This window comes from Arachis ipaensis, chromosome B3 (genome assembly GCF_059453495.1).
Source record: "Arachis ipaensis isolate K30076 ecotype BB chromosome B3, ASM5945349v1, whole genome shotgun sequence".
NCBI classification, from domain to species: domain Eukaryota; kingdom Viridiplantae; phylum Streptophyta; class Magnoliopsida; order Fabales; family Fabaceae; genus Arachis; species Arachis ipaensis.
The window spans coordinates 20,676,770-20,700,145 of record NC_142438.1 but is presented as its reverse complement, the minus strand read 5'-3'; the positions used below and the strand labels follow the sequence as shown (position 1 = coordinate 20,700,145).

Sequence of the window (23,376 nt, the reverse complement as noted above, 5' to 3'; positions counted from 1 at the left end):
CTGTCCGAACCGGTTTTGTGTGATGGAAAAGATGTTGGTGGCTTGGTTGAACCAGTTTCAACCTTGGAAGCTTCCCCTTCTATAATAAGGGTGCACGGCCAAGGGTTGAAGTAAGGAGAGAAAAGCACAGAGTTCTCATAGCTACCCAAAGTTTACAGAGTTCTTCTCCTTCAATGAGTTTTATTTTGTATTCTTTTCTTTAGTTTTGTCTGTTTGAGTCTCATGGTGAAAAAGGCAAATAGAGTGAGGTTTGTAAGAAAAAACCAGTGAGAGAAAAAAGGTAGAGATTTCAAAATTAAAGAAAAAGCTATAGATGTCTAAGAATTTCTTTTTACATTTGTATGTTGTGTTTCATGATCTTGTAGGGATTCCCTTACAAGTTGGGTTAGCACTTTGCAATTGAAAGCTTGGTAGTTGTCTAAGTTAAGTTCAGTTTTGGGGATAGATTTTGGACTTCTCCCGGATAGGAATGGGTAGTTTCTAGGGAAGAATTGGTGTATGTAATCTGTTGATTATAGTGAAATTCTGTCACTATTGTAATGGAGATTGGACGTAGGCTGCATTGCACTTAGCAGCTGAACCAAGATACTTCTGGGTGTGATTCTCTCTTTCTCTTCTACTCCATTTCTATTTCTGTTGCGTATGAGACAAAATTGAAAAATATCTCCTAACAGGTTACGAGACAAAAAAAAATGTCTCTTAACTTGTTATGAGACAAAAAACAGAAATATCTCCTGAAGCTATACTAAAAGGCAGAAAGTAATACTCAGAAAAAATGGGCTAAGATTCAACCCCATTTCTCTTAGCCACTAATTACCATCAGTCACAATTGGAGATAAGTAATTTTTAGTATTTTTAGTTATTATTTGGCCAGCATAAACACTAAATTGTTTTTAACAAATAAATTTTATTAATTCATATGTACAAACTCTGAAAAATGTGAGTGCAAACTGTATTTGTTTGTGTGTAAAATTAATAGTAAATAGATGTGTAAATTTATGTTTCTTGTGTGCAAAACGTCTATAAATATAGGTGTAAATTATTACTAGTTAATAAATACGAACAAAAAATAATAATATTTATTGACTATGTAGCATTGTAAAAATATCATATCTGATTGAAAATTTTATTATTATTATTATTTCTAACTTTTATGTCAAGCATAATATGATAATTTTAGTCTCCCTAGTTTTTTAAATTGAAGAAAAGTTAAAGTAGACTAAAATTAGGATGGAGGAAAATAAAATATTGGCCAAAAGTGTATATTTTGTCGAGTCCAATATTCTAATAGAACTGGATATTCACACTTATAATGAACATTGAGTCAATTTATTCTCCTTTATTATTAGATGGAGTATGTGATTTAAATTAACTAAATATAATTTCTCACCCTATCCAAGATAGGAAAACGTGAATACAAAACTAACATTGATGTCAAAGATAGACTATATAGTCTATAGTATCACAAATTCACAATTTTGTTTGTTGCATGATTTATTAAATGAATGATCCGTGAATTAAGCCTACAAAGTGTAATGTTTTCTTAAAACATGAAGAACCCGATTCAATAGACTACTGTTCCACTTCTTTTTTCTTTTCTTTTTTTTAATTATTATTATTTCAAACATGATCCAATCCAAGTCCTCATATATTGGAGATCTGTATCTCTTACAATAGGCAAATGTCCTAATTATGTTACAATAAAATAGGCAAGTGTATGTCTTAATTAATCCTTTCAACTTGACAATGTAACCGAACAAAATGCATCATACACTACGTGGCATTAACACTTTCAATTTGACCAGGTGCGGGGTGCCCCAGTATTTAAAACTGTACCTCAAAAATCTGTTACTAGTTTTTGGTTGCACTCATTTGCAAGGAATGAAGATATAGAAGCAATCACAACAAACACAAAGGCACAAGAGAAGAGAAATTAATCAAGGGATTCAGAATGCGTTGGTCATCCTTCTATCACACAGCATCAAGGGTTTTTAATGAGTATCCCAGTTGGTCCAAGTCTGCTATTGTATGCACTGTTATCAGGTCCTCACACCTTCTCAATTCTCTACTTTTGTTTCTTTCTGTACTCTTTTCCTTTTCTATCTCATGCTTCTTCTTTTTCTCTCTCTTTTTTTTAATGTTTTAGTAGCCATAGTATTGTATATTTGTATCTGAACAAATTAAATATGCCGAATACAAAAATGCATGAAGCGAAAAGTGATTGTAACAGATAAATAAATAAACGAAGACTACTCCTTATTGTTTTTTTTTTTGTTTTTTTGGTGACTTGACTACTCCTTATTTGATTTAGAATTTGATGCTTTTATGGTTCAAATAATTAGAAATTTGTTTTCTTTAAACATCTCGAGTTATTTGTGATGACAAATCCAAATGTAACAAGTTTGAGTCTTGATGAGTTCTTGACATATTATGATTGTATTTGGATATGTCTCTCAAATAAAAATATAAAGACAACAGATAAAAAAACGAGTTTATGTTTAAATTGGTTCTTGAAAAACTATGTTAGAGTCAATAGAAAATCTCTAAAAAATCATGTTCTTGAGAGAAAGTTAACAGAAGGATATATGTTTTCTAACAAAATTGAGTAGTTGAATTTTTTAAAAATTAAATCAAGTTGACTCTTGTGCGTAATTTTTTACAAACTATTTTGAACATTAACCCTAAAAAATTGTTTGATTATGATTATAAGTAACAAAACTTCAAAAAACACAAATTTTGTATGCCTTAAAAGATCAAAACAGCAGAATGGATCAACTCTAGCAATTAATGATCATTTCTTATTTCCTGTGATGATTATATTATTTTGTTTTGGGGGTTTGCAGTAGTGGAGGCCTAGTGGCATACGGTGAAGCGGTACAAAGTGAGAATGTGAAAGAAGCCCCAAGAAAGAAAGTGGTGATTCTTGGAACTGGTTGGGCAGGAACCAGTTTTCTTAAGAGCATCAGAAGTTCATCTTATGATATCCATGTTGTTTCACCTCGTAACTATTTTGCATTCACCCCTTTGTTGCCAAGTGTCACTTGTGGCACTGTCGAAGCACGCAGCATTGTTGAACCCATTCGCAACATCTCAAGAAAGGTACTCTATTTGGGTACGTTTTATTGGGGCGTAAAAATTGATAAACAATCGCATCTTGTAGACAGGGACGGATCCAGAAATGATATTATAGGGGCCAATAATACATATAATATTAAAAATTATGTAAAAAAATTATATAATATAAGATGTATTATAAAAATATACGGATAGAGAATATATTTTAAAGTAAAAAAAATATGTGTATACTTTTTACTAACGAAGTGGTCGATTTTTTGTATCATAAAATTCACCGATAATAAAATTTGTGTCAAAATTTTCAACAATTTTCTTTTCAATATAATTAAAAGACAATTAGCAAGAAATTCATCTTTTATTTTGTTTCTAAGTTATTTTTCACAATATTCATAGTTGAAAAAGATCTCTTAATTGTAGCAGATGAAACAGAGAGAATTAATACCAAACGAATAAAAAAACGGCCACAAGAAGAAAAAGAATTCACTTTATGAGATTTAAAAATTTTTATTTAATTAAAAAATATTAGTAATAATATATTTTTCAGATTTTTTTAATATTGTTACTTATTTTTTAGATATTAAAAATTATTAATATTTAAATTAGATTGAACTTTTATTTATATTAAATTAAATACTAAATATTTTTTTTAAAAAAAATAAATTATACATAATAACTTATTACTATTAAAAAAAGTTGGGGGCCGAGTCCGCCACTCCCCTTATCCCCCCTTATGTCCGTCCCTGCTTGTAGATAGTACAAAAAATGTCCTTTTTTCGTGTACACCATTTGTTCAAACCGTTATGGTAAGAAGACAAAAAATTAAAAAAAAATCAGATAAAACTGGTTTTAGTTAATTTTTATTAATTATTATAATAATTAATAAATAAAAAATAAAATAAATTTTAGTTGTTTCTTATTAATTTATTTTAGTTATCAAACATTTTCAATAAAAAATTAATTACTAAAATCAGTTATTAGTAAAAATATGTGTTGAAATATAAAATACATATTAAATAATAAATAAATATAAATATAAATATATAGATACACTTAATATTTTTGTATTTTCAAACGTGCATGTTCGACTTTTTGTTGCTTCATGGTAAAGTAAAAATAGCATGATTAAAGTGAAAACTAGTGATCGAATATGGAGTCATGAGATAAATAGTGATTAGTACACACCTTTAATTTGCAACAGAGTGGTGTAAATATTGAATTCAGTGAAGCTGAATGCTATAAGATCGACCCGAAGAACAAGAAAGTTTACTGCCGTGCTGATCCAGAGAAAAAGATGGGTGGGATTGAAGATTTTTCCCTTGATTATGATTACCTTGTAATAGCCATGGGAGCACGTTCTAATACCTTCAACACACCTGGAGTTCAGGAACATGCTTACTTCTTGAAGGTATATATATATATTATACATCTTTCTTTCCCTTTCACATTTTCAACAAAAGCAATCTCTTTAGGTAACACATAGAGATTTACCTCTCTGGTTTATAGTTAGAAGTATAAAAATTACTTTATAGTTATGTCTTTTGTGTCTTTATTTTGGAATCATCGAAATTATGTTAATAATTATTCTTTGGATTTGAATGTATGTGAAGGAAGTGGATGATGCTCTAAGAATCCGGCAAAAGGTGGTTGATCTTTTTGAGAAAGCAAGCATTCCATCCATATCTGATGAAGAGAAGAAGAAGCTTCTGAGTTTTGTGATTGTTGGAGGAGGCCCAACTGGGGTAGAGTTTGCTGCAGAACTTCATGACTTTGTTCATGAGGATCTTTCTAAACTCTATCCTTCTCTACAACGTTATGTCAATATCACTTTGCTGGAGGCCGGAGATCATATCTTAAACATGTAACATTTTCTTTCTTTTCCTATTTGTTACGTTGTTTTGTTCCAATCACATAATGAGTTTAAAAAGAGAAAGATGACATTTTTTGCAGGTTTGACAAGAGAATCACAGAATTTGCTGAAACAAAGTTCAAAAGGGATGGCATAGATGTGAAGTTAGGATCTATGGTTATCAAAGTAAGTGAGAGAGAAATCTCGGCCAAAGACAGAGTAAGCGGTCAAGTTGCTTCCATACCTCATGGAATGGTAGTTTGGTCCACCGGCGTCGGTCCTCGCCCAGAAATAATTGAATTTATGAAACAAGTTGGCCAGGTTTGTCGCTTCGTATTCACAGAGTGCTAGGCAAACAATGACCATCTTGAACAACATGAACAACTACCAATCAAATAAAAATACACTACATCCTAATTGAATGCTACTAATTAAATTTAAGATTAATTTACTCTTTTAATCCTATTAATTCATATTGTTCACACATTGTTCAAAAATGTTGATGATTATCTATACTTTTTCTATTTTTAAACTAAGAAAAAAGTGTTGGTTATTTAATTGTTTTTGTTGGTTGGAATTGTTTGTGTTATAGAGTAATAGACGTGCATTAGCCACTGATGAATGGCTAAGGGTGGAGGGATATGACAACATCTATGCTTTAGGTGATTGTGCCACTATAAATCAGAGGAAAGTTATGGTATGTGCATCCTTATATGCATTAAGCTGAGAAGGATTTATTATTATTATTCCAAGCTGAGATAGTTGAATTGAACAGGAAGATATAGCATTGATATTCAGCAAGGCAGACAAGAAGAACAGCGGGAAGTTGGATCTGAAAGAGTTTCAAGGCGTAGTGGACGACATAATCGAGAGGTACCCTCAGGTGGAGATTTATTTAAAGAAGAACCAAATGAAAGATATTGCCACCTTGCTCAAGTTTTCTCAAGACAGCTCAGTTACTGTTGACATTGAATCCTTCAAATCTGCACTTTCCAATGTTGATACTCAGATGAAAAATCTCCCTCCAACAGCTCAGGTAAATTCTACGAGCTTCCCTTATAAATCAAAAGAGCTTCTATGTAAGATACAAGGTTTTGAAAACCCAATGCTCCTTAATTTCGAACTAACAGAATTAGAAATTTAAAAATTTAATTAAATTTTAATTGAAACTGAATTGGATATAATAAAATAATATATTTATATATAAAATAAAGTATATTTTTTATTTTTAATGTTCGTAATTTTTTTTAAAAATATTTTTAATATTTAGTTTTATTTAATTTTATCTCGAACATTTTTAATTTGTATCAAAATTATTTTGGACGTTAATTTTATGAAAAATTTTAAGGGCAAAATTAAAATTTTAAAGACAATTTTGATACAAATAAAAAATATTAGTGATAAAATTAGATGAATCCAAAACGTAAAGAACAAAATTAAACGAAATTAAATATTAAGGATATTATAAAAAAAATCAATATTTGAGACAAAAAAAATATATTTTATCAAAATATATATTTTTTTAAAATAATTTTTTTATTATTTTAAATTGACTAACCATTAAAAAATTGCATCAGTTCAACCGATTAATTTTTTTTTTTTTTTGAATTTTAATTTATTACTAAACAATCTTTATCTTAAATTAAAGAGTAATATTACACATTTAAATTTTTTGTATGAATTAAGTACAATTAAGTTAAACAATAAAACTTAGAATAATATTAATCATAACCAATTTTTGTTATGTTAGACTAATTTAATTAAGAGGTTGCAGGTTCGAGTCTCCTATTTTTGGTAAAAAAAAAGACTAATTTAATTAAATTTAATTAACAAAAAAACTTAAATGTGAACATTATTCTGCCAATGAGTAATAGTTCAAATAGCATAGTCTTCCTATACTCAATTAAGAGGTTGCGGGTTCGAGTCTCCTATCTTTGGTAAAAAAAAAAAATAATAATGTGAACATTATTCTAAATTAAATCAAAGAATAGTATCAGATATTCAGTTAACCGAATGGAACCAACTAATTCAATTTTATTCTCGTAACTATATGCCCTTTCATTTTTGCGTTCCCACAAAATATATACTAGTATTTAAAGGTACTTACAAATTTGAAGAAATTATAGGTAGCTGCTCAGCAAGGAGCGTATCTTGCAGATTGTTTCAACCGTATGGAGATATGCGAGCGGTATCCGGAAGGTCCTCTTAGATTCAGGGGAACCGGACGCCATCGCTTTCATCCCTTCAGGTACCAATTCAAGATGCTTCGCCCTTTCATTTTACTTAATCAAACCACATAATGACATCAACAACTTCATCAATCTTCAAGGTACAAGCATTTTGGACAATTTGCTCCTCTAGGAGGAGAACAAACTGCAGCTCAACTTCCGGGAGATTGGATTTCAATTGGCCATAGCACTCAATGGTTGTGGTATTCTATATATGCTAGGTAATTTATTTTAAACAATTTTTCGTCATATTTTTATTTTCTATGTTTATTTTACTATTTTTTATTTTTAGAATTTGATAAAAAATAATAAAAATAATAAAATTTTATTTTTTTCTTGTTTTTAATTTTTATTTACAAAATTCTAAAAATAAAAAATGATAAAAATAAAAACAAAAAATATCAAATATACAAACTAAGCTTACACTAATTATTTTCTATGTGGGTCATAACTCATAACAGGGTGATATATTCTAAAACAAAGATGACATGTCAATTTTAAAAAATCTGAGGTGCTTCTAAAAGTTACTATTAGTGATTTGTTTTTCCTTCTAAAATTATCATTGGCAATTTAATAGGATAAAAACACATAGGAGATAGAGCTTGTGTAGTGTTGAAAAAAATACTGCTTTATAGTTGGAAATTTGCCAGGTCCATATTCACAAAAAAAAAAAAAAAAAAAAAATCGTTTGTTGAGCCATTTTGTGGAATTTCACCAAGTTGGATCCATATTCAAATGGTTGAGATACTAAACATACCTTAAATTAAAGTATTACTCATGGCATTTTGTTTGAATGTTATTCTTATAATTTGGTACAATATATATCAAATGACAAGTAAAAGAAATGAAGTCGTGTATATGATTTAATCCTCTAATACTTACTGAAACATATATATGCAGCAAACTAGTGAGTTGGAGAACAAGAGCATTGGTGGTATCTGATTGGGGAAGGAGATTCGTATTTGGGAGGGACTCAAGTCGAATCTGAGATTATCACATCTAATCCAAAACCATGCATGTAGATTTGTTGGCACAACAGAGCAATAGAAGGAACTCGAAAAAAACCAACACGGTGTTTAATTATTTTTCTCATTCAGAAGTAGTTTCTTATTATATAGTATGTACTAGTACTTTGATCGGTAACCTTTTTCCTTTTTCGGTCTTGATTTATTTAATTTTTTTTTTTCAGTTTTACTCTTATATAATACAAGCTATTACCATAAGTTTGTGATAAATTCAAACCAAAAGCTGATCAAGTAGGATCAAGAGATCATCCAATTGATGCTTACATTATATTAATTTGTCACCGCATAACTCAATAAGTAGATGGTAGAAGCAATAACAAATCCTTATCACACAGTGATAAGTTTAAAAATGTGATGAACATTATGGGCGGCTGATTTTTCCTATGAAAAAATAAAGCCTCAAGACAAATTGAGATTAAATAGAGTTTGAAAATGTCAATACTTTACCTCTATAAATAGTGAGGTATGAGAAAATTGACGTACAACAACAAAACATTAATAAAACAAATATTTTCTCTTTTTTTCTTATATACATTACAATAAAAGCACTTCTTTATTTTTCCTTTCATATACTACTAATATAACATTAATATATTATTATCTTTATAGTAGTATAATAATATTGACTTTTATTATTTCTCCTTTCATATACTACTAATATAATATTAATATATTATTATCTTTATAGTAGTATAATAATATTGGTAAATATTGATAGTAGTACTTTTCTATTCATATTTTATTTTATTACCTCTTCTTTATTTATTTTACAACACGTTATTAGCACGAGACTCTAATCAAATTTTTTAAGGAAGACTCAGGTAACAAATTTTCATTATGTCGAAACTCTCTCATCTTGAATTCGATGCTCTTGATATATTTGGAAACAATTATTTATCATGGATACTAGATGCTAAAATTCATCTTGATTCAATGGATCTTGGAGATACCATTAAGGCTGAAAATAATGCATCCCAGAAGGATAAAGCCAAAGTTATGATTTTTCTTCGTCGTCATCTTGATGAAGGATTGAAAAATGAATATCTCACATTAAAAGATCCTGCAGATCTTTGGAAAGACCTTGAAGAAAGGTACAATCATAAAAAAACGGTGATACTGCCTCAAGCCCAATATGAGTGGACGCACTTGCGTCTGCAGGATTTTAAATCCATAAATGAATATAATTCTGCAATGTTTCGAATCACCTCACGAATGAAATTATGTGGGAAAAAGATAACTGATCATGATATGTTGGAGAAAACTTTCTCAACCTTCCATGCCTCGAATGTGCTCCTGCAGCAGCAGTATCGAGAAAAAGGGTTTAAAAAATATTCTGAGTTAATTTCTTGCCTTCTTGTTGCTGAACGCAACAATGAGTTGCTCTTGAAAAATCATGAAGCGCGCCCAACTGGCGCCGCCCCATTTCCTGAAGTAAATGCGGCAAATTACCTCAGAAGAGGTAAATGGCAAGGTTTTAATAACAAGAAAAATTATGGAAGGAAAAAGAATTATATTCAAAAGAGAGGATCTCACCAGAAGTGGGATAAAGAAAGAAATTCTGGGCAAAATAAATCAACAGAGGATAAGTGTTTCCGTTGTGGTGGAAAGGGCCATTTGTCACGTACCTGTCGTACCCCAAGGCACCTAGTTGATCTTTACCAGACATCTTTGAAAAAGGATGACAAAGAAAAGGAAACAAATTTTGTTTCAAATGATGCTGAAAATTCCACCACTCATTATGATGTATCTAATTTCTTTAAGGATTCTGAAGGAAATATTGGCTATTTGATCAATGATGGAATAGTTTGATATGTATATGTGTTTGTTAAGTATTCATGTAAATAATTTTACTGTGCATGTACTTCTACTCATTTTATTATTATTATCATTTGTCTTTGAAGAAAATGGCAAGGATATATAATGAAGATATATGCCTTGCGGATAGTGCAAGTTCGCACACCATTCTCAAAAGTGATATATATTTTACCCATCTTGTGCCAAAAGAGGAATATGTTAATACTGTTATTGGCTCAGGCAATGTGATAGAAGGCTCCGGAAGAGCTATAATTTTGTTTTCTGGAGGAACAAAATTTATAATAAATAATGCACTATTATCTACCAAGTCCTTGAGGAACTTGTTGAGTTTCAAAGATATTCGCCGAAATGGATATCATGTTGAGACAATGAATGAGGGAAATCATGAGTATTTATGTATTACAACTTATGATTCAAATAAGAAAGTTATATTAGAAAAATTACCCTCACTTTCATCTGGGTTGTATTATACCAAGATTAGTGCAATTGAATCACATGCCATTGTAAACCAGAAGTTTACTAACCCAAATGAATTCATAACTTGGCATGATAGATTGGGTCATCCGGGAACAACCATGATGAGGAGAATTATTGAAAACTCTCATGGACATTCACTAAAGAACCAGAAGATTCTTAAATCTAGTGAATTTTGTTGTGCTACATGTTCTCAGGGAAAGTTAATTTTAAGGCCATCACCAGTAAAGATTGGATTTGAGTCTCCTGAATTCCTAAAAAGGATTCAAGGTGATATATGTGGACATATTCATCCACCATGTGGATCTTTTAGATATTTTATGATCCTAATAGACGCATCTTCGAGATGGTCACATGTGTGCTTATTATCTTCTCACAACCTCTGCGTTTGTGAGATTACTGGCTCAAATTATTCGATTAAATCCAGAAAATCCAATCAAAGCAATTCGTCTTGATAATGCTGGTGAATTTACTTCCCAAACTTTTGATGCTTATTGTATGGCTAATGGAATAAGTGTTGAACATCCAGTAGCTTATGTTTCATACACAAAATGGGTTAGCAGAATCACTTACTAAGTGTCTCCAATTAATTGCTAGACCCTTGCTTATGAGAACAAATCTCCCAACCTCGGTTTGGGGGCATGCTATTTTATATGCCGCAGCACTTATTCGTTTGAGGTCAACGAGTTACCATAAGTTCTCTTCTATGCAATTAGCTTTTGGCCAGCAGCCAAATGTTTCCCATTTAAGAATATTTGGGTGTGCGATATATGTTCCCATTGCACCACCTAATCGCATCAAAATGGGACCCCAAAGAAAATTGGGGATATATGTTGGATATGATTCTCCCTCTATAGTGAGGTATCTTGAGATACAAACTGGAGATGTATTTAAAGCCCGGTTTACGGATTGTCATTTTGATGAATCAAAATTTCCAATATTAGGGGGAGAGAATAAGCTTCCTGAAAAGAAACTTAATTGGAATGCATCATCGTTGATGCATTTAGATCCTCGATCAGGCAATGTGGACTAGAAGTTCAAAAGATTATACATTTGCAAAGAATAGCAAATGAATTGCCTGATGCATTTTCCGATACAAAGAGGATAACCAAATCTTATATACCAGCGGAAAATGTCCCAATTCGAATTGATATCCCAGTAGGACAAGTAGCCACTAAAGCAAATTCACGCCAGAAGCGTGGCAGGCCTGCCGGTTCCAAAGATTAAAATCCTCGAAAGCGAAAAGAGGTAAATATTATTCCTGTTGGAAAAGACATAGTAGAGACACCTGTAGTTGTCCAAAATTCTGATATAATTTTAACTCTAGAAGACGTTCAGGTACCTCAAAATTGTGAAAATGATGAGATCTTGATAAATTATGTCTTTATAGGAGAGAAATGGGACCGAAATAAGACAATTGTCAATGAAATATTTGCATATAATGTGGCATTAAATATCATGCATGAAAGTAAGGATCTTGAGCCAAGATCAGTCGAAGAATATCGACAAAGGAATGATTGGCCAAAATGGAAAGAAGCCATGAAGGCTGAATTAGACTCACTTGCAATACGTGAAGTCTTTGGACCTGTAGTCCGTACACCAGAAGATGTAAAACCTGTTGGATACCGATGGGTATTTGTGAGAAAACGAAATGAGAAAAATGAAGTTGTGCGCTACAAAGCCCGACTTGTTGCACAAGATTTTTCACAAAGGCCCGGTATAGATTATGAAGAAACGTATTCCCCTGTAGTGGATGCGATAACATTGCGTTAGTTGGTCAGTTTATATGCATATCATAAACTGCATATGCATTTAATGGATGTGGTAACAACCTATTTATACGGCTCATTAGATCGGGATATCTATATGAAAGTCCCTGAAGGACTAAAGATATCTAAACCATCCAATGAATATTCACAGGGATTATACTCAGTTAAATTGAAAAGATCTTTATATGGTCTAAAGCAATCTGGACGAATGTGGTATAATCGTCTTACTGAGTATCTGGCCAAAAATGGATTCAAGAATGATGATATCTATCCATGTATTTTCATAAAGAAATCTGCATCTGGATTCATTATAATTGCTGTGTACGTTGATGATTTAAATATCATTGGGACTCCTGAAGAGATTTCAACAATTATAAAAACTTTAAAAGAAGAGTTTGAGATGAAAGATCTTGGAAAGACTAAATTTTGTCTCAGCCTGCAGATCGAGCATATAAAAAATGGGATCTTTATTCATCAAACAACATACACAGAAAAGATCTTGAAAAGATTTTATATGGATAAGTCACATCCATTAAGTACCCCAATGATCGTAAGATCTTTGGATGTGGAGAATGATCAATTCCGTCCTAAAGAAGAAAATGAAGATATCATTGGTCCTGAAGTACCATATCTTAGTGCCATTGGAGCGCTAATGTATCTTGCCAATAATACACGACCCGATATATCATTTGCCATGAATTTACTAGCAAGATATAGTTCATCTCCAACCAGAAGACATTGGAGTGGAATCAAACAAATCTTTTGATATCTTCATGGGACGGTTGATATGGGATTATTTTATCCCTATGGATCCAAGTCACAACTAGTTGGCTATGCAGATGCTGACTACTTGTCTGATCCACATAAAGGGAGATCTCAAACAGGATATCTATTCACATATGGTGGTACAGTTATATCATGGAGGTCCACAAAATAGACGATAGCAGCAACCTCCTCTAATCATGCTGAAATACTCGCGATACATGAAGCTAGTCGCGAGTGTTTTTAGCTCAGGAGTTTGATCCAATATATTCTGTCATCATGTGGACTGATTGATCATAAGATAGCTCCAATTGTCCTGTTTGAAGATAATACAGCATGTATTGCTCAACTTAAAGGCGGATACATCAAAGGTGATAGAACAAAGCATATTTCTCCCAAATTTTTCTTCACCCATGATCTTCAAAATCAAGGGACAATTGATGTCCAACAGATCCGCTCAAGTGACAATTTGGCAAATTTATTTACAAAGTCACTCCCAAAATCCTTCTTTGAAAGATCGGTACATGAGATTGGGATGCGCCGATTTCGAGATATTAAATAAATTGTACTCTTTTTTCCTTGGTCAGGTTTTTTTCCCATTGGGTTTTTCTTGACAAGGTTTTTTAATGAGGCAGTCCCTATCAAAAAGGATATTGTACTCTTTTTCCTTCACTAAGATTTTTTTCCTACTGGGTTTTCCTTTAGTAAGGTTTTAATGAGGCAATAATCCTAAATGGTCATCCAAGGGGGAGTGTTGTAATAAGTTCAAAAATGTGGATGACCATTATGGGCGGCTGATTTTTCCTATGAAAAATGAAGCCCCCAAGACAAATTGAGATTAAATAGAATTTGAAAATGTCAATACTTTACCTCTATAAATAGTGAGGTATGAGAGAATTGACGTACAGCAACAAAACAATAATAAAACAAATATTCTCTCTCTCTTTCTTATACACATTACAATAAAAGCACTTCTTTATTTTCTCCTTTCATATACTACTAATATAACATTAACATATTATTATCTTTATAGTAGTATAATAATATTAGTAAATGTTGATAGTAGTACTTTTCTATTCATATTTTATTTTATTAACTCTTCCTTATTTATTTTACAACAATCACAACATAGTCAAGTTATTTTTCTTTTTCCCCTGAAAAAGACATATGTGAAAATAAAAACCATAAACTAAACCTACAATTTTTACTAGAAAAGATGCTCTAATTTTCAAATTCTAATGTGATTGCTAAAATTATCGGTGCTCCATGTACATATTTACATAAAAAATTTGTACATGATGTCAATACGGGTTGAGAGATGGATTGGAAATTTGTAGGTTGGGGTGGATGTCGGATCTTTCGACTGGAGTAGAAAAGGGAGTGGTACCTGCAAAGACACTCCAACGCTCAAGTCAGAATAGATCTCAGAGGTATAAGGTGTGTAGAGTGAATGTCGTACATGAGGAGTCTGGGGCTTCCCTTTATATAGGTGGTGGTCATTATCTTTATCTTATCTTATTTGGTTAAGATAAGGGAGATATTTGAATTTGATTGTTGGTTAGAAGCTCTTAGCAGGCCGGTTCCAGGCCTTCTAGAAGGGTGAGATGGGTCGAACTGGATAACCGAATTTGGAGACTATTCCGGGTGTGGAGTCCGTAGGCCGAATTCGTAACAAAATTCATAATATATATACAGTTCTACAAGAGAAGATCAGTACAAAACCATGACTTATCCCCAAAAAAATATATAATAAATAATAAAATGATTACATCATAAAAAAGACAAAATAAACTTTAATTATTTAGCAGGTCAAAACACATTAATAAATTTTTTGAATCACAAAATTACATGAATCTCCTAAAGAAAAAAATATTACGTGCATACTCTCATAAATATTTTTATGTAAATCAAATTGATTAAAGTTGATTTAGCCATTATACTGGTACATCGAATCAATCAAATTCGAACTACTAGGATTATGCATAGATCGAGTGGACTAGATTCGATTTAGTTGATTTTGAAATCCATCCATCATAAATTGAAACCATTGACTTCGAATTACACACACAGTTTTTGTCCCCTAGTAATTCGAATTGAGTGGATTCGAATTAAGCACTAGTAAATTAAATGGACTTACTTCGATTTACATTAAATGAAAGCTAGTGGTAAATCGAATCTACTAGTTTTGATTTAATGTTTATATACCTATATAAAGAATTCGAATCTACTTATTTTGAATTATATTTCACCAAACCACATCCCCCCAAAAACGAATTCCAGAGAAAATTTGCGCCAAAAAAGCCATAGGATTGAAACTGTGGAAACGGAAGACTACCTGAATCATATCTATCGGTTAGACGGCATCGCCCATATTACTGGTTCCATCCATGAAGAGGTTAGTTTCCAAAATTGAATATCTGTAAAAAAAAAAAAAGGTAATAATTTATGATGTTAAGTCACTTAGAATTTTGTTATATGCACTTCTGAGATTTTTAAACTACAAATGGTAGTTGGAGTAGTGGTTTAGTGTTTTGCTAGATTTTTAAAAGTAAAAATGCACAGTGAAATAGTGATTAACAATGCTTATTAGTTAGAGTAGTGATTAACTAGATTAGAAGTTTTTTAGGAGTTTAGGTTAATCTAATTTAGGTTTCTAATGTTAGATTAAATAGGCAGTAGAAGTTTAACAAAAATGTAAAATAGTTTAATTTTTTAGATTTAATATAATTCCTAAACGTTAGGTTAACGGACCAGTAATTTAGTTTATTTTTAATTTATTTAAAATTAATTTAGTTTGGGTTATTTAAAATTTTTATTAATTTAATTTAGTTTAATTTATTCAAAATTAATGTAATTTAATCTCTAAATGTTAAAGATTAAATTAATGTAATTTAATTTAGTTCAATTTTGTACTTTATACTTTAGTGTAATCGAATTTGGTTGAATGCAATTTAGTTAAATTATTGAACGTTAGGTTGACTATGTCTAGGGTTGCAACATAATTTACATTAAAGTTTATTTTTAGTAGAGTTGTCCATTTTAGGTGATTTTTGATATAACTCGGATATGATTTTGTTGAAAAGGATCTGTATTATTTAATGGTTTTTTGGTGAATTGATTTGTTACTTGTGATGGTTCTAAAGGACATTTTTTCATTGTGGTGCAGCCATATCGATGTATCACCAGCATGAGGAAGCAGCATGATATGCCCTTGGATGACAGGATCATACCATACCTGCAGACGGCCGGCTTAGCCCACCTCGCGAGACTCAATGACCACTAGTTTATGTTGGATGAGCTGCTAGTCAGTGCATTTGTGCAGTGGTGGCGGCCTGAAACTCATACTTTCCATATGCCATTCGCGGAGTGTATATTATGCTTCAAGATGTTGCATACCATTTAGGCCTTCCCATCGACGGACATTACGTTAGCGGATGCCTAACGGATTTTCAGCAGTTCATTGATGGTGGGCAACCTGTATGGGATTGGTCCAAGAGTTGTTGGGTGTGTTGCCTCCGGCGAACTGCATTGACAAGTTCACGGTGAAGTACACCTTGATGCAGGAGACGTTCAGTCACCATACCACAGCTTGGTGGAGTACAGCATCATCCAGCACTCAACATTGATTTTCTGATGTTGAAAGATGACAGAGGCGGAGACCGATGGTTTCCGGAAACTCTACAGAGTTGGTACATACATTAGACCAGGCAGGCCGACCATGTGCTACGATTTGATGTGGTCGCAGACCCAGGACCATCACAGGCTTACTTGAAGTGGTGGCATCAGTATGGGAGGAGATTCTTATTGCCGGAGCTCTTTCTCGGAGACCCAAGAGAAGATCCTATCCCGACCAAGGCGACGCAGAGAGGTCTAGGCTGAGTACCTGAGATGGATCAGGTGCCAGATGTTCCTGACAGATTTGAGTGGATAGAAGATGTCGTGTTGGTACACGAGCCAGTAATTGTGAGTGGAGGACAAGATCATACCATACCTGCAGACGGCCGGCTTAGCCCACCTTGCGAGGCTCAACGACCACTAGTTTAGGTTGGATGAGCTGCTAATAAGTGCATTTGTGCAGTGGTGGCGGCCTGAGACTCATACTTTTCATATGCCATTCACGGAGTGTATATTACGCTTCAAGATGTTGCATACCATTTAGGCCTTCCCATCGACGGACATTACGTTAGTGGATACCTGACGAATTTTCAGCGGTTCATTAATGGCGGGGAACCTGTATGGGATTAGTCCAAGAGTTGTTGGGTGTGTTGCCTCCGGCGGACTGCATCGACAAGTTCACGGTGAAGTGCACTTAGATGCAGGAGACGTTCAGTCACCATACCACAGCTTGGTGGAGTACAACATCGTCCACAGCCCGCACTCGACATTGATTTTCTAATGTTGAAGGATGGCAGAGGCGAGGACCGACGGTTTCCGGACACTCTACAGAGTTGGTACATACATTACACCAGGCAGGCCGACCATGTGCTACGATTTGATGTGGTCGCAGACCCAGGACCATCACAGGCTTACTTGAAGTGGTGGCATCAGTATGGGAGGAGATTCTTATTGCCGGAGCTCTTTCTCGGAAACCCCAGAGAAGATCCTATCCCGACCAAGGCGACGCAGAGAGGTCTAGGCCGAGTACCTAAGATGGATCAGGTGCAAGATGTTCCTGACAGATTCGAGTGGATAGGAGATGTCGTGTTGGTACACGAGCCAGTAATCGTGAGTGGAGGTGGCTCGATGATGCAATTGACGCCATAGAGGGGAGGCATCGAGGTCGTCGACGAGGTAGAGGGCGCGGTCGAGAGGGAGAGATGGGTGGACGTCGAGGTAGAGGTCGACATATTAGGAGAGCCGAGTATGACGGTGGTGATGGTGGGGATGATGGTGGAGATGACAGTAGTAGAATTGATGATGAGGGTGGACCTGGAAGTGGTGGTGGAAGTGGTGGCGGAGGCGATGATAGTGGGGCGGTGGAGGTGGTTTAGAGTTTGGATCTGATGTCGGTAAAGGTGATGGGGTTTATGGAGGTGGGGGTAGGGGTGGTCTTCGGTGTGGTACATTAGGGTTAGTGGATGGTGGAGGGGTTCGGGGTGATGGGAATTTGGCAATTATTTTGTTGGTTTCCCTTACTGTGATATGTCTATGCATGAGAGTCAGACATTCATGAGCACGAGTGAGCTCCTTTCGAATTTGCTAGCTAGCGATGGCCTTGATAGTGAGTTCGGAGGATCCATCTTCCTGGAGGAGATTAGCGTTATTATCCAAGAGGATGAGGCGGCTTGACGTGGTTCAGATGCCCCCGGCCACCAGACACCCTTTGATATGGACCTGAACGAGCCTCTGTCAGGTCTTGTGGACGAAACATTTACATTGGGTGGCACTCCTCCCTCAGCAACTCCAGCTGCAGCCCCAGATCGTGCAGGTCCATCCGCCCCCTCCCCTGGACTGACCCAAGACGATGAGGAGGTACTTTTAGCACAGAGAGCACAGAGGATCAAGCGCCCACGCTGCTGCTTCATAGGGTTACATCTATTTTAACTGTTCAGATGACTGTTTGATTGTATGTTATTATGTTAGCTACCAGATTGTCATTGTGTTGTTGTATTCAAAATTATGTTAGTCCGCTATGTTATCATGTTATTAAGTTACCATCCTATGTTATCATGTCTTGTATGCTATCATGCTATGTCATTATGTTTTACTTGAAACACGCAGAAAAATATAACTTCAGGATGTTATTGATTGATGACTGTTGAAATTTCACCGTTAAAAATAAAAAGTAAAGGCAACACCATTATGAGAAAGAAAATACCATCATATTAACAACGACAGTTCGTCCTACTAGATAATAAACGCAACAACTACATACATCTCGATAACAAAACATAGAATGCCACAATCATCTCTAAGCAACAATAAAGCGTAATACGGTGGATAACCGATAAAGCAATACAATAGAAAGTGATACAGGATACAAAAGTGAAGGCAAAATAATACAGAAAACACTAAACTCCACTGCCTGCGGCAGAACCCCTGGCTCCTCCTCCCTGTGGACAACTCCGCCTAATATGACTAAGCTGTCTGCATAGCCCACACCGCTTTAGTCGATTTGGATCGACCTCGTCCATACTAGTGTGAATTCTAGTGCTCCTCAAACGACCTTTAGATGTACGTCTTTTACTAAGATCAGAGATGATGTTGGCCCATCATATAGTGGCCAGAAACCTTTTGGAATCGGGGGATTGAATCCCATCATGTAGACATTAAACATCGTGCTGAGGCGATATACGTCGTGGACATAAATTGCCCAGCTCAAGCGAAAATATGCATAGCAAGCAACTGCATAGCGACATGGGTAGTGAAGACCCAATTTAATTTCTCTATCTGTTTCATTCCTTGCAGACTCAATTTCTGTAGAACGGTATTTTGAAAATCAACGAGACTCATAGAAGCTCTAATAAAGACACTCAATAGATCTTTGTCAGTAAATTTTATATCCGATCATTAGATAACTCTCTTTGCTAGCCATTGTGAATTTACCTCAATTTAACACTCTAATTCTATTTATATAGCACATGCTCCTTAAGTAAATCGAATTAAATCAGTTCGATTTAATCATATGCCTTGCTTTCTTAGTAACTCTTTATGTAAATCGAATCATATAGATTCAAATTATATGTATTGGCCTTCCATAGCGTAAATCAAATCATAAATCAAATCATGTCGATTCGAATTGCATAATTCCCTAATAAATCGAATTATATTATTTCAATTTATGCGGAGTGAGTGTAAATTTATTTCGATTTACATAGAAATAGGACATACACATAATATTTTTCATTTTAAAAATTCCAAATAATTTTCTCCTCCAATTCATTTGTTGAAATAATTTGCCCTATTTATCATCTGAAACAACTCATCTTTTAAAACATTTACGACTATTCAATACTCCAAAATTACATCATTAGAAAAATAAATTATATATCTCAGATAATGAATGATTAGAAAATTTGTGTTGGATATTTACTAAAAAATAAATTGGTTAAATTATTGTTAATGATAAACTGAATTATAAAGTCAAGTCAATTATTGAATCACTTGATCCTTCACAACTCTGTTATATTTGCATTCAATTTTTACAAAATTACAAGATACTGCTAAGTTATTGTCTATGTATATAATTTACAATTTACACGACCAAACCTAAAAACATTCGAGTTACGAACGAGTGAAGCAGTGAGTCAGCTCAGCCCAGACCCCAAATGTTCAAGTACATAACTTTGCGGAGGGAGTCGTCAGCTTGTCCAACCCGAAGACTGTTAGTCTCGTTTCCGATGGGAACGAGCTCTGGCGCTGGCGATTCTCCGGCGAACAAGAACCTCATCTGGTTGTGTTTGCTGTTTAGAGAGTGAGAGTTGCTCTGCGTTCCAGCCACGGTTCTGGCCATCCAAAAACGGATCAAGTTACTCATCCTAACTGCTTTTTGTTTCGGAATCACCGATTATGAAAAACGTTGCTCTTGGTGTTGTGGACCTAGGGATTTGGAAATAGGATAAGTGTGTTTTGGGGAGTGAGTGTTTTTTATAGAGAAAACCAGAGGCTGTAGGCTGTAGCAACTAAACAAGTGGTTTTCCTTATGAGAGAGTAAAAATGTGGCTAGAGGCTAAAAGGATATTGAATAGTTTGAATACACCTAAATGGTTTTGGTGATGGGCCATTGTGGTGGGTCCCATTTGTTTATCTGGACTTTGGAAATGCTCTAATATTAACAATGTTCTTATTCTAAATCTAAAGTTGTATTATACTATTATCTGACCCCAAAACAAAAAACTAAAGTTGTATTGAATAATTTTACTAAGAATTTATTTAAAAAATTAACTATAAATAAAAATCCAAGCTAATCATTTGTCATTAAAAATATTTAACATTTAATAACTATACCAATTAATTTTATATCTTAGTAGGTAGCTGATTGTTGGGATTTGGGAAATTTGAGTGAAAAATGGAGGTTACATAAACTTGGGGTCTGGTGAGTGGTGAGTGAGTTCCGGAAATGTGTGAGAGAGGGTGAAAGGTCAAAAATCAAAATACAGGAATAACAGGATAGCATAGTACTAAAACAGGTGGCGGGCTTATCCCAAAACACATGCATCATGGATGACTGGGTTTAGATTTACAAGAAAAAATATCAAAATTTATTATTTTAATATTATTTTTAGTTTAATAATTTAATAATATATTTTAATTTATATTTTAAATATTAATAATTAATTAATAGATAAAAATAATAAATTTTTATAATTTTCTAATATTTTTTATTTATAATGCAAAAATTTAATTTTTCTCTTTTACTTTATTTTTTTGGTATTCTCTAGTGATTTATATTGATCATGGTATTTACTATTTAGATTCTATAACCGACTAACTGTTATTTAAAAGAGAATTAGATGAGTAAATAGTTAAATTAGTCCTTAAAAGATTATTATATTTTAAATTTATTCTCAAAAGAATTTTTAATTAAATTCGTTTTTAAAATATTTTAAATTAGTCATGTTAGTCATTTAGTCAATTTCATTGCTAATGGTGTTAAAATTTGTTAATATGATATATTAAGTAATATCACAATACACATCTAGTAGTCCTAATTAACTATTAACATAATTAATTTATAAAATTAGATCAGATTAATTCCAAATTGAGGAATTCTAATACCTCAAATTCTCCCTTTAATTAGGTTTTAATTTGATCTAATTTCATAAATTTATTATCTTGATAGTTAATTAAAATTTTTAGATGTGTGTTGTGGTGTCACTTAATGTGTCACTTAGTAAATTTTGACACCATTAACAAAAAAAGTGACGAAATGACTAACATAACTAATTTAAAATTTTTAAAAGAACAAATTTGATTAAAAAAATTTTGGAAACCAATTTAAGAAAGAGTAATTTTTTAGAGATTAATTTGACTATTTATTCAAATTTATATATAACTGAAAGAATTTATTAATTTTGACAATTATTTTTAATATTAATTTAATTTTTTTAATTTAATAATTTAGTAATATATTTTTAGTCTATATTTTTAAATATTAATAACTAATTAATAATTAAAAATAATAAATTTTACCAATTGTCTAATATTCTTCTATTTAAAAATCAACACTTAGTTAATGAAAAAATAATGTTTATTAATATCAATAAATAAATAAATAAATACATTGTTTATTTTTTATAATTTAATATTTCTTCTTGCCTGCTTCATTTGTTGCACACTTTTTTTTTAATGATTCTGTCGATATATTTGAGTTAATATTTTGATCTCTAAAATTGAATTCGTATTTTAAATTTATCTAAATTTAATTTATTTAATTTAATTCTAAATTTGATATTTATAATTTACATTAATTCTTTTAATATTTCTTTTAACAATATGCTAACGTAACATACTGTAGAGAAAATTTATTTGATAATTATTAACAATTTAAATTTTTCGTTGCAGAAAATGTTTCATTTTAATAAAGATAGTAGAAAAATTATCAAACATGCAATATTAAAAAGTATAGGGAGGTTCTGGAAGGAAACGAGGAACAGATTGTACTATAACTATTACGACTCAGAAAAGATGATTAAACAACATATTGAAAAGCGCCTACCGAGAATTAGTGCGGATCATTGGAGATGGTTCTTTCATTATCACAATAGTAATGACACACAGGTATAGTATTTTTAATTCGTAATAAACTAAGTCTATTTATATTGCATTGAGTTGGTAAAAAATGTGTCTAGTAACTTTTACTTTTGATGATATGATAGGAGAAGTGCAGGAAAAGCACAGTGAATCGATCGAAGCAATTATACACTCACACTGACGGTTCGAAAAGTTTGGCAAGATGTAGAGAAAAAGAGGTAATTTACGTTTGAATTCATTTTTTGAACAATCTCTTCGTCTATATATTCACTTTTTAAACTATGTTATTATAGTCGGAACTACAAGGGAAAAAAGTTGGTAGAGGAGAGTTATGGATCTCAGTGTACGAACGACGTGATGGCTCCTATATCCATGAAGAAGCTCGGACCATTGGTGTAAGTAATACGCTGAGAATCATTATGTTGTTTTTCGTTGGTTTTAATTATAAAATTGTGGTGAAAGTCTATGTGGTTGTGCTCTAGCTCGTAATGCTTATGTTTGCTTATCTATGTGTGTAGGAAAGAATTGTAGAGATTGAGTAATATGATAAATCCTCTAGACTGTTGTCTCAGAATGATTCGCTTGCTCAAACTCTCAGAAAAGAGCACCCGAGTAGAGTACGTGGTGTGAATTTCGAACCAACTTCTAGTCAACTCTTTGGTACGACTTCGCATCAGCCGGGCAATGGA

The 23,376-nt window shown here is 32.9% G+C and overlaps 2 protein-coding genes across 3 annotated transcripts; both read left to right on the top strand.

Annotated features, from left to right (window-relative positions):
- The first annotated feature begins 1,951 nt into the window (after positions 1 to 1,951).
- Positions 1,952 to 8,282, top strand: LOC107629901 (external alternative NAD(P)H-ubiquinone oxidoreductase B3, mitochondrial-like). Of its 2 annotated transcripts, none has more exons than XM_088509405.1 (10): positions 1,952 to 2,043; positions 2,847 to 3,099; positions 4,274 to 4,480; positions 4,683 to 4,933; positions 5,023 to 5,242; positions 5,514 to 5,618; positions 5,697 to 5,957; positions 7,048 to 7,169; positions 7,251 to 7,370; positions 8,050 to 8,282. In XM_088509405.1, the coding sequence occupies exons 1-10, from the start codon at positions 1,952 to 1,954 to the stop codon at positions 8,135 to 8,137; spliced, it is 1,719 nt and encodes a 572-aa protein (XP_088365531.1). In that variant the 3' UTR covers positions 8,138 to 8,282. The 2 variants fall into 2 exon arrangements, with proteins under 2 accessions (XP_088365531.1, XP_088365530.1); XM_088509404.1 differs by having other exon boundaries at positions 2,844 to 3,099.
- A 729-nt stretch (positions 8,283 to 9,011) lies between these two features.
- LOC148569998 (uncharacterized) lies at positions 9,012 to 9,983 on the top strand. The gene has a single exon (XM_088508490.1). The coding sequence runs from the start codon at positions 9,012 to 9,014 to the stop codon at positions 9,981 to 9,983; it is 972 nt and encodes a 323-aa protein (XP_088364616.1).
- Positions 9,984 to 23,376: the final 13,393 nt, after the last annotated feature.